This window comes from Hibiscus syriacus, unplaced genomic scaffold (assembly GCF_006381635.1).
Source record: "Hibiscus syriacus cultivar Baekdansim isolate YM2019G1 unplaced genomic scaffold, ASM638163v2 tig00001290_pilon, whole genome shotgun sequence".
In the NCBI taxonomy this organism is placed as follows: Eukaryota; Viridiplantae; Streptophyta; class Magnoliopsida; order Malvales; family Malvaceae; genus Hibiscus; species Hibiscus syriacus.
The window spans coordinates 35104-47814 of NW_024061857.1; the positions used below are offsets into that span (position 1 = coordinate 35104).

The window sequence follows — 12711 nt, forward strand, 5'->3', positions numbered from 1 at the left end:
ACGACCAGTAAGGCCCTGAGCACAAAGCCGAGGAGCCTGCAATATTTTCTTCCTCCAACAATTCTTTTCCCCCCCAATGACAGTAATAAACAAATATATATTCGAGTAAAAATGGTGATTAATCCATTAAAACATGAAAATGGATCATGCTTGAAAATCATATACAGAAATACGGTAATCAGATGTCGGTAACCATTATTCAGAAATCAGATATCATGTATCATGTCATAACAATATTTTGAATAATCACCATTCTGAAATAATTCAAATAATATTTTAAAACAGTAAAACAACACTGTCAGGAAACACACCTGTCACACTCTGAGAAATCGGATAGGGAATCCTACTATTGGGTTTGTCGATCACGTTCTGCTGCAGCACTAGATCCTACGAATTAGAAAAAAAATCCATATTGGAATCCTAATATAAATAATCTAAATATTATTTAAATAATATACGGAAACCTACGGGTAATTCTCGTAGTACGCGGTTCAGGCTGATCTAACGAACGGATAATACCGGACCTAATTGATCCTTGCTCAGGTGAAACACGAGTACCTTCATAAAATATTTATTGAGTAAATCCTTGACCAAATCTCATTTAAATAATCAAAATATTAAAATATTAAGCCTTTTGGGTTTACAAGCTTGATTCGGGAATTTCGGGTCAGAATTTGGCAAAACGGACTTCGAAATCAAATTCAGGACGTCGAAAAATATAAAGTATGACCTTCCGAAATTTCGAATTCTTGGTCAAAATTAAAGTCAACGGGGTTGACTGACGATTTGGAGACTTTCGGGTTTGAATTTAGCAAAACGGACCCCAAAAACGGATTCGGAACGTCGAAAACTATCAGGATAGGTATTCTTGGTCGAAAACAAAGGTCGTTTAATAGTTGGTCAAAGCCGGTCAAAGTTCTGGTCAAAGGAGGTCAACAAACTACCCTTTAAAAAAATTACCGAAATAGCACCCATTTCGAATTAATTCCCAGAATAGCACCAAAACCGAATTAATTCCCAGAATAGCACGGTCAACGGTCAACGGGTCGGGTCAACGGGTCGGGTCGGGTCAACGGGTCGGGTAAACGGGTCGTGACCGGTCAAACCGGTCAAAACCGGTTCAAAACCGGTTAAACCGGTCAAAACCGGTTTCCAACGTTCACTCGCCTGCGGCGGCGCGTGTGGGCGCGTGCGACGTCCTCCGGGGCTCTAAAAATCACGGAAAAATTTCTAAAAATTATTTTGAGCGATTTCGAGATACTTACAAAGATCGGTTCAAATTTTTGAACGGCGGAGAGCTCGATTTCAACTCGGCCGAATCTTTGACTGATCCACCTCCCCACTCGCCGCCGTCAACGGAGATCGAGGATGACACCGGCGGACTCGGAACGACACAAGGAACACGATGGTGCGGGAGGTGTCGTAAAAGGAGCAACGATCGGCGATGAATTTAGGATTTTCTAAGCGATTGAGCTTAAAAAAAAACGTCGATGCTTTGACTTGAAATTCACGACGTTTGGCAGCGTTTCGCTTCAATTAAATTGAAGGGTTTGTTCCTCGCTTGATGATGAACACGATGGTGGTTTTAAAATGACGATCGGAATTCGGACGGCGTCGGATCGTCGTCGGCAGTTGAGGTTGGGAGAGGGAATTTGGGAAGAATTGGTTTCTGAAATCAGAAACCAATTCACGTATATAATAGCCCTTACCTAACATTTTAGGGTAAATTCAGGGCTTGGTCCCTGAATTTTCTTTAACTCTTAAACAAGCTTCAAGTTTTAAAAACTTCCAATTTAGTCCCCAAATTTTCACCAATTACTCAATTAAAACCTCAATTCCCAATTAAATATTATTTTAAAATTTTCGGGTTGTTACAATTCTCCCCCTCTACAAGAAATTTCGTCCTCGAAATTTACCTTATGAAAACAGATGAGGAAATTGAATCTCCATTGACTCCAATGTCTCCCAAGTAGCTTCTGAGGGGCTACGATTACTCCACTGAACTTTGACCATTGGAATACGCCTATTCCGAAGAATTCGCTCATCCCTCTCTAAAACCTGAACAGGCTCCTCCTCATATGACAAATCAGGTCTCAGCTCTACCTCATCAACCTGAATGATGTGATCTGGATCTGGACGGTATCGCCTCAACATAGATACATGAAAAACATCATGAATACGACTGAGCTGGGAAGGCAGCTCAAGCTGATAAGCAACAGGTCCGACTTTCTTCAGAATACGATACGGCCCAATAAATCGCGGACTCAGTTTACCTTTACGCCCAAATCTCAATACCTTCTTCCATGGAGATACCTTAAGAAAAACCTGATCTCCAACCTCAAACTCGATATCCTTACGTCGCTTATCTGCGTATGACTTCTGCCTATCAAATGCCTCTCTTAAGCGATCACGGATCAGTCTGACAGTATCTTCAGTCTCTCGAACCAAGTCTGGACCCAAAGTTTTTCTATCATGCAACTCTGTCCAACATATAGGAGTACGACATCTACGGCCATACAGAGCCTCGTACGGTGCCATGCGAATACTCGCCTGATAACTATTATTGTAAGCAAACTCAGCTAACGGCAAGAAATCTTCCCAACTACCACGAAAATCAATCACACAACCCCGTAACATATCCTCCAACACCTGAATCACTCGCTCAGACTGTCCATCAGTTTGAGGATGAAAAGCTGTACTGAAATTCAAACGAGTACCCAGAGCCTCGTGCAAAGCTTTCCAGAACCTGGAAGTGAATCTCGGATCTCGATCAGATATGATAGACAACGGAACACCATGAAGTCTAACGATCTCAGAAATATACAACTTAGCCAGTTTATCCAGAGAATAATTAACCCGAATAGGGATAAAGTGTGCTGACTTGGTGAGTCGATCAACAATCACCCAGATAGAATCCTTTTTGGAAGGAGTTAGAGGAAGACCAGTAACGAAGTCCATCGTAATACGCTCCCATTTCCACTCAGGAATCTTAATTGACTGTAACAATCCAGACGGATGCTGGTGCTCTGCCTTAACCTGCTGACAAGTCAAACACTTTGCCACAAAATCTGAAATATTCTTCTTCATACCAGTCCAAAAGTAGCGCTCTTTGAGATTATTGTACATTTTGTCCCCACCAGGATGCATAGTATAAGGACTATTATGAGCCTCCTGAAGAATAATCCGTCTCAACTCATCATCTTTAGGGACGCAGTAACGACCGTGAAAACACAAAATACCATCCTGATCCACAGTATACTCCGAACTCGATCCATGCTTAACTTGTTCAATAATGGGAAGCAACGAGCTATCAAGGAGTTGTTTGGCCTTAATCTCCTCGGCCAAAGTAGGTTTAACCTGTAACTCTGCTAACAAGCTATTATCATCCAATAAGCTCAAGTTGGCAAATAAGGCTCTAAGATCTGATATCGCCTTACGGCTCAAGGCGTCTGCTACTACATTAGCCTTCCCTGGATGATATTCTATCTCAAAATCATAGTCCTTTAAAAGCTCCAACCAGCGACGCTGTCTCAAATTCAATTCTTTCTGAGTAAGCAGATACTTCAGACTCTTATGATCAGTATAGATATAACACTTCTCTCCGTAGAGGTAGTGTCTCCAGATCTTTAAAGCAAAAACCACAGCAGCTAATTCCAGATCGTGAGTAGGATAGTTACGCTCATGCGGCCTTAACTGACGTGACGCATAAGCGACAACTTTCCTATCTTGCATCAAAACACATCCTAATCCAGAATGAGAAGCATCACTGTAGACAGAAAAATCCTTCCCAGATTCAGGCTGAATCAACACTGGGGCTTGAGTTAAAACAGTCTTCAATTTCTCAAAGCTAGCTTGTTGGTCCTCAGACCAGACAAATGGAACATCTTTCCTCAATAGTTTCGTCAGAGGAGCTGCAATAAGGGAGAACCCCTCAACGAAACGACGGTAGTAACCAGCTAAGCCCAAGAAACTACGGATCTCAGAGACGTTTCTGGGTTGCTTCCAGTTCATAATAGCCTCCACTTTGCTCGGATCTACCTGAATACCATCAGCAGAGACGATGTGTCCAAGAAAAGTCACTTCGCTGAGCCAGAATTCACACTTGCTCAACTTAGCATATAACTTATTCTCCCTTAGAGTCTGAAGAACAATCCTTAAATGCTCCTCATGTTCTGCTTCACTTCTAGAATACACCAGTATGTCATCAATGAATACAACTACAAACTGGTCCAAATAAGGTCGAAATACCCTATGCATCAAATCCATAAAAGCAGCAGGGGCATTAGTTAACCCGAATGACATCACTAAAAACTCATAATGCCCATATCGAGTACGGAAAGCAGTCTTCGGAATATCCGAATCTTTCAATTTAAGTTGATAATAACCAGATCTTAAGTCTATCTTTGAAAAGATAGAAGCCCCTCGAAATTGGTCAAATAGATCGTCGATTCTGGGCAGAGGATATTTGTTTTTCACCGTGAGCTTGTTTAGTTTCCTATAATCGATACAGAGTCTCAATGTCCCATCTTTCTTCTTGACAAAGAGAACTGGGGCTCCCCACGGTGATACACTGGGTCGGATAAATCCCCTGTCCAACAACTCCTGGAGTTGGATTTTCAGTTCTTTAAGCTCCTTTGGGGCCATACGATAAGGAGCCATTGAAACTGGGGTGGATCCAGAATAGACTTCAATCACAAACTCGACTTCTCTATCTGGAGGTAATCCAGGCAACTCCTCGGGAAAAACATCGGGAAATTCCTTGACAATTCGGATGCTTTCAATATCGGATTGCGATCTCCTAGTGTCCAAAATATAAGCAAGAAACGCTTCGGAACCCTTCTTGATCATCTTCTCCGCTACCAAGGCAGACACAACATTCGTCAGAAATCCACGTCGTTCCCCAATCATTACAATCTTTCGATTATCTGGGGTCTTCAGAACGGCTCTCTTAGTCTCAAAATCAATATTTACTCGATGTTTGTCCAACCAATCTACGCCAAGAATCAAATCGAACTCTTCAAAGGGTAACTCCATCAGGTCAGCCAGAAAAATCTCCCCATTGATCTCTATAGGGCACTCTCTAAAAATACGATCCAACACGATGGATTGGCCTAAGGGACTTTGAACTATCACTGAATACTCAGTATTCTCAACAGGAATATTTAGACCCTCAGAAACGGAATGTGATACATAGGAATTTGTAGAGCCACTATCAAACAATGCAAAGTATGGAACTGTATGAATAGTAACAGTACCTGCAGTCACATTAGGCCCATCTCGATCTTGTCGAAGTCTAGTAGTGTAAACCAATGCAGGTTGTCTGGCCTCAGATCTGATTGGACCCCTACTCTGAGATGCTCGGCCTCTATTAGCCGATCCAGGTGCTCTCTCCTGAATACGTCCCCGTGCTGGAGTCTGAACTGTACTATGAGAACTAGCGGGAGTACGAGCTGGTGTCTGAACAGAATGAGGTATCTCCGGACAATCCTTCAAATAATGGTCACCAGATCCACATTTATAACAAGTGCCCAATTTCTTCCTGCATTCTCCAAAGTGATTTTTCCCACAATAATCACATGTTGGAAAGGGTTGCGACCCAAAAGAACCACCATGTCTAGAAGACTGAACTGTTGAAGCACCAGATGCAACAGGTCTGACACTTGCACCGCCTCTCTGAAAAGAATCACCCCTGCCTCTCTTGCTAGGATGTGCAGAAGAATTAACAGAACCAGAAGACCTCCTGAATCGATTCTGGGCTCGATCATTATCTCTCTTGTGCTCTATACCCAATCGCTCTATTTCCTCAGCAGTCTTGGCTATCTCAACCAGGGCGTCAAAATTTCTCTCTCGGTGGGTAGCGACTCGACTTCTGATCTCATACCTGAGTCCATTTTCGAACCTCAAGCATCGATCTGTCTCAGTGTCCACAAGTCCAGGAGCATATCGGCTCAATCGGATGAATTCAACCTCATAATCCATAACAGACATATTACCCTGCTCTAGATTCTGAAACTCCTGGCGTCGTTCCTGCAGATATCTCTCTCCGATGTAGCGACTCCGGAAGCGCGTCTTGAAAAGATCCCATGTTAATTGGTTCCTCGGAATACTACCAGAAATGGATTGCCACCATCTGAAGCTTTCTTTCTTCAACATAGTTAAGGCCCCCTTTAACTTTTGCTCAGGTCTGAGGTCCATCTCATCCATAATCCTCTCTGTGTCCTCCAGCCAGTACTCAGCGTCTGTCGGAGGTCCACCAGTAATACCCTCAAATGGTACTACACCAGCAGCAACCAGAGAATTTGAAATCTCCACTGCAGTCATGTTACTAGGGGCTCTAGCAGCTCTCTGAAACATGCGGAAGATAGCTCTATTAATGACGTCTTCATTCATCTCTGTATCCTCATCTTCAGTGACGGGAGGGTCTCTCACGGGAGTAAACTGATCATCATGAGAAAGAGTCGGATCTACTTGCGGAACAGGAGGATCACGTGCTGACATCGGATCGTCTATCGTAACAGAAGGTCGAGTGACTCGCCCTCTACCACGTCCATGTCCTGTCCTACGACCTCTAGCAGCATTCATCGTTGGATCTATAAGGCTCTACAGAAAGAATTTGAAACATGTGTCAGATTAGCATCAGAGATCTCGAGAAAACTTTAAATCATAACATAAGGTGACATTTTTTTTTATTTTCTTAAAAATCCAAAATTTAGGACCCATATACAGTCCGAGTGTTTAAAACCAAAGGCTCTGATACCACCAAATGTAACCCCCTAGACCCAGTCTGTGAGTTAGACCCAAACCTAAGTGGTCACATATCCCATTCAGAGGTTTTTTTTTTATATAACTTATAGAACGTTAAATATAATATAAAACATAATATTAATAATACAGATATGTCCAAACGATAATAAATACATGTCACCAAACATAACCGAAAAACATACAAAAATATATGTTCGTACAAAATAAAATAGTTGATTTCTCCTGATGCCAAATCTGCTAGCTTACGGTCTGCTGTTATCTGAAAAAAGTTAAAATTTACAGAATGAGCTAAGAAGCCCAGTGTGTTCCATACAGCGTACAAAAACATATTAATAAGATATTATCAATAAAAATCGATTTATGCAACATGTTTTTTTTAAATATGAACACTACCCCCATCCGTCACGAACAAATTGTGTAGGTTCCCATAACCATACACCCCGTCACGACCAGTAAGGCCCTGAGCACAAAGCCGAGGAGCCTGCAATATTTTCTTCCTCCAACAATTCTTTTCCCCCCCAATGACAGTAATAAACAAATATATATTCGAGTAAAAATGGTGATTAATCCATTAAAACATGAAAATGGATCATGCTTGAAAATCATATACAGAAATACGGTAATCAGATGTCGGTAACCATTATTCAGAAATCAGATATCATGTATCATGTCATAACAATATTTTGAATAATCACCATTCTGAAATAATTCAAATAATATTTTAAAACAGTAAAACAACACTGTCAGGAAACACACCTGTCACACTCTGAGAAATCGGATAGGGAATCCTACTATTGGGTTTGTCGATCACGTTCTGCTGCAGCACTAGATCCTACGAATTAGAAAAAAAATCCATATTGGAATCCTAATATAAATAATCTAAATATTATTTAAATAATATACGGAAACCTACGGGTAATTCTCGTAGTACGCGGTTCAGGCTGATCTAACGAACGGATAATACCGGACCTAATTGATCCTTGCTCAGGTGAAACACGAGTACCTTCATAAAATATTTTATTGAGTAAATCCTTGACCAAATCTCATTTAAATAATCAAAATATTAAAATATTAAGCCTTTTGGGTTTACAAGCTTGATTCGGGAATTTCGGGTCAGAATTTGGCAAAACGGACTTCGAAATCAAATTCAGGACGTCGAAAAATATAAAGTATGACCTTCCGAAATTTCGAATTCTTGGTCAAAATTAAAGTCAACGGGGTTGACTGACGATTTGGAGACTTTCGGGTTTGAATTTAGCAAAACGGACCCCAAAAACGGATTCGGAACGTCGAAAACTATCAGGATAGGTATTCTTGGTCGAAAACAAAGGTCGTTTAATAGTTGGTCAAAGCCGGTCAAAGTTCTGGTCAAAGGAGGTCAACAAACTACCCTTTAAAAAAATTACCGAAATAGCACCCATTTCGAATTAATTCCCAGCATAGCACCAAAACCGAATTAATTCCCAGAATAGCACGGTCAACGGTCAACGGGTCGGGTCAACGGGTCGGGTAAACGGGTAAACGGGTCGTGACCGGTCAAACCGGTCAAAACCGGTTCAAAACCGGTTAAACCGGTCAAAACCGGTTTCCAACGTTCACTCGCCTGCGGCGGCGCGTGTGGGCGCGTGCGACGTCCTCCGGAGCTCTAAAAATCACGGAAAAATTTCTAAAAATTATTTTGAGCGATTTCGAGATACTTACAAAGATCGGTTCAAATTTTTGAACGGCGGAGAGCTCGATTTCAACTCGGCCGAATCTTTGACTGATCCACCTCCCCACTCGCCGCCGTCAACGGAGATCGAGGATGACACCGGCGGACTCGGAACGACACAAGGAACACGATGGTGCGGGAGGTGTCGTAAAAGGAGCAACGATCGGCGATGAATTTAGGATTTTCTAAGCGATTGAGCTTAAAAAAAAACGTCGATGCTTTGACTTGAAATTCACGACGTTTGGCAGCGTTTCGCTTCAATTAAATTGAAGGGTTTGTTCCTCGCTTGATGATGAACACGATGGTGGTTTTAAAATGACGATCGGAATTCGGACGGCGTCGGGATCGTCGTCGGCAGTTGAGGTTGGGAGAGGGAATTTGGGAAGAATTGGTTTCTGAAATCAGAAACCAATTCACGTATATAATAGCCCTTACCTAACATTTTAGGGTAAATTCAGGGCTTGGTCCCTGAATTTTCTTTAACTCTTAAACAAGCTTCAAGTTTTAAAAACTTCCAATTTAGTCCCCAAATTTTCACCAATTACTCAATTAAAACCTCAATTCCCAATTAAATATTATTTTAAAATTTTCGGGTTGTTACAAAAGTTGAGCTACAGAGGAGAGGAGTTTCAACTATTGTGGATGTTGCTTGCCCTTTTTGCGGAGAGGCGGATGAAACCTCAGCACATTTATTCTTTTCTTGCTCGGTGGTGTGGTCCTTATGGAATAAATTTTTGATTTTCTGGGGAGTTTCTTCAGTTTTTCAAGACAATGCTCACAGCTTTATGGTCGCTTGGGATGAATTGGTTCCTAAGTCGAAAATTTGGTCCTTCATTCCGGGGGTGGTTTTATGGACAATGTGGAAGGGTAGGAATGCAATTGTGTTCGAGGGGGGAAAGGTAGATCAGATTGATTTATTCTTTTTGGCAAGATGTAGACTGGCTGCTTGGTTCTTAGCTTACTACAAGGCTGTATCTATCCCTAAGGACTCTCTTATTTGTGACCCTTCACTTGGGGATTGCTGCTCCTTATTAAGCTCTCCTATTATCAAAACGGTGTCCTGGTCTAAACCTCCAGAAGGATTTATTAAGCTGAATGTGGATGCGGCTGTGACTGCAGATTGGAGGAAGAGTGGTGTTGGGGGCATTCTTAGAGATCATGATGGTTCGGTGGTGGGCTCTTTTCAAGAGGCTGCTGGTCCAGGTCCTCCAGTTTTGTTAGAACTAAAGGCAATTTTGAAAGGGTTATCTTTCTTTGACTCGCTTCAGCAGCGGTTTAAGGAAAGGTTAATTGTTGAATCAGACAGTAAATTAGCAGTGGAATGGGTCAAGGACATCAACCGTTGTCCCTATGTTTACTTAGACATTGTGACAGCTATTGGTGGCAAGGTTAGTGGACTGAATAGTAGTATTAGATGGATTGCAAGGTCAGCCAATGTTGAGGCTGATAGCTTAGCTAAGGCTGGTATTGGGTAGATCTTTGGTTTTTAGTTGGGTTTCTATTAGGTTTGGGTTGCTTATTTGAATGATTGATTGTATGGGTGTTTTAAGTATCTGTAACTTGTGGTTATCAATGAATTAATGAGGCACTCTTTTCCTCCTTCCGATGATTAAGGAGCACCGTGTGATCCGTTAATCATGAAGGGGGTTTTTAAAGAGGCCTACCTTTCCTATCAAAAAAAAAAAAGAAATAGTTGACTGGAAAGTCTCCAGTTAACTCTTTATACAACATAGGCCTGATATCTTCAAGAGATGTGGTATTCTTATGCCATCTGCGAAAAGGCAGTAGACAAGGGCCTTTCTAATCTTCACCAGTAACTGTTAATGAATTTTATTTTAAGAGGTAGAAGAGTTATTTTCCCCCGAAAAAAAGATGAGGGCAATTTAATTATGGATAATAATGTAAATTTCACAGCTACTAGTTTTGTAAAGGTAGCCACAATCTAGGCAGCTGCCTGTCCACAACATGCAGTGCTTTTCTAAACCTGCCTTTGAAAGGAAGGTAGAAGGTAGGGGTTTCCTGAGGACAAAAAAGCCTTGTGTAATTTGTGATAAAAAAAATTTGTTTGGGCAGACCTGCATTCTATCTGTCTAAATAAAAATATACAAGAATAGGCTCCTGACATGTAGTCACTTTGCTAACACATGATATTGAATAGGGCTGTTAAATGTTTTTTGTTCTGCCTTTTTATTAAAGTTGAATTTATTGTTCATCAATGGAGCGCACATGGTTTAGAAAACTCTTTTTTGTTAATTAATACATTTTCTAGTAACCTTATGTTTTGCCTTTGCATTCTTTTTGTTTTATCAGGAAATGGTAATTAAAGACTATCAAAATTTCAAGTTCAAGCAACCCTATCAACAGGCTATGTATTATTGCTCGTTAATACTAGAGGATCAAACATGGCCTTGGACAGACCAATTTGAAGTTTTGCCTCATCTTAATGCAGAAGACCTTGCAAAATTTGCTCCAGTGATGCTCTCACGGGCCTTCCTAGAGTGTTACATAGCAGGTTTGTCATATCTTTCTCCCCTCTCCACTTCAGTCGCATTCTTGTTGCATTTAGTTGTGCTCGCTTGGTTCTAATAATCTCATTCTTTTGTTTTTATTTGCTTTACCCATAGGAAACATTGAATGTGAGGAAGCTGAATCAATGATTCAGCACATCGAAGATGTGTTCTTTAAGGGTCCAAATCCAATATGCCAACCACTGTTTCCATCTCAGTTTCTAACGAATAGAGTGATCAAACTTGAAAAAGGCATGAATTACTGCTACAATAAGGAAGTTCTTAATCCAAATGATGAGAATTCTGCCTTGGTCCACTATATTCAGGTAATCGTTTTTTTCCACGAGAACATAAAATATTTGGTGGCCCCTGTAGAAATCAGAGTAATTCTCTATAATTTCTTATTCTTTTTAATAGGACAGATTACATATTTATATACAAATCATCTCTCTAAAGTAGGAAACTCTAAGAAAGGAAAAATACTAATCCTAGGAGATATGATCCCTTAAAATAAGGGATTGTAGAATATTTATAGAATCCCTTAATTAAAGGATATTTACATAATCATATATTTCTATAATTCCTACACTCCCCCTCAAGTTGGAGAATATACATTGTATAATCCCAGCTTGAATAGGAATTTATTGAAAACAGGCTTTGGCAAAGCCTTAGTAAGAATGTCTGCAACTTGTTCTTCTGAAGGAATGTATGAAAGTGTGGTTGTCCTTTTGTTAACTTGATCAGCAATAAAATGCCTATCAATCTCAACATGCTTTGTCCGATCATGTTGAACTGGGTTCTTGGCAATTTGAATAGCAGATTGATTATCACACAAAACTTCAAAGTGATCCTCTTGATTAGTGACAAGTTCTTTCAGTAGTTTAAGTAGCCAAATTCCTTCGCATATTCCCAATGCTAGTGCTATGAATTCAGCTTCAGCACTACTTCTTGAAACGACAAATTGTTTCTTATTTCTCCAAGTTGTAAGGTTTACCCAAACAAAGGTGCAGTAGCCACTAGTGGATCTCCTTTCAGTAAGGTCTCCGGCCCAACTAGAATCTGTAAAGATCTTAACAGTTCTGTCTTGTGTCTTCTTAAACATTAAACCGTGTCATGGAGTTTTCTTCAAGTACTTGAGAATTCTATTTGCTGCTGCCATATGCTCTTCAATAGGATTAGTCATGTGTTGACTTATCACATTTACAGGAAATGCTATATCTGGCCTTGTCAAGGATAAATAAATTAGTTTTCCAACTAATCTTTGAAATTTCTCTTTGTCTACCAATGACCCATCTTCTTTGTTAAATTTCAAGCTTGCCTTCTTTGTTAAATTTCAAGCTTGCCTCCATTGGTGTATCAATCGGCTTACAACCAAGAAAACCAGTTTCTTTGAGTAAATCAAGTACATATTTTCTTTGGTTGATCACAAGTCCTTTTGACATTGCCATCTCCATTCCTAGGAAATACCTTAGCTTTCCCAAGTCCTTAGTTTCGAATTCCTTATTTAACAACTTCTTCAAATTGCAAATCTCTTTTTCATCATCTCCGGTAAGAATTATGTCGTCCACGTACACAATAAGGATAGCTTTCTTATTTGTAGAAGTTACCTTGATGAAAAGAGTGTGATCGGCGAGGGATTGCTTGTAGCCGTTTTTTAGGATGACTTTAGTGAACCTCTCGAACCAAGCTCTAGGTGATTGTTTGAACCCGTATAGAGACTTGTTGAGC

The 12711-nt window shown here is 40.5% G+C and overlaps 1 protein-coding gene across 1 annotated transcript in view; it reads left to right on the forward strand.

Moving 5' to 3' along the window:
* Nucleotides 1–12711, forward strand: part of LOC120124171 (insulin-degrading enzyme-like 1, peroxisomal) — a 66161-nt gene that overhangs the window by 33353 nt on the left and 20097 nt on the right. The window contains 2 exon segments of the mRNA XM_039142900.1: nt 10787–10988; nt 11101–11309. Of these exon segments, the coding sequence (XP_038998831.1) occupies nt 10787–10988; nt 11101–11309 (411 nt within the window).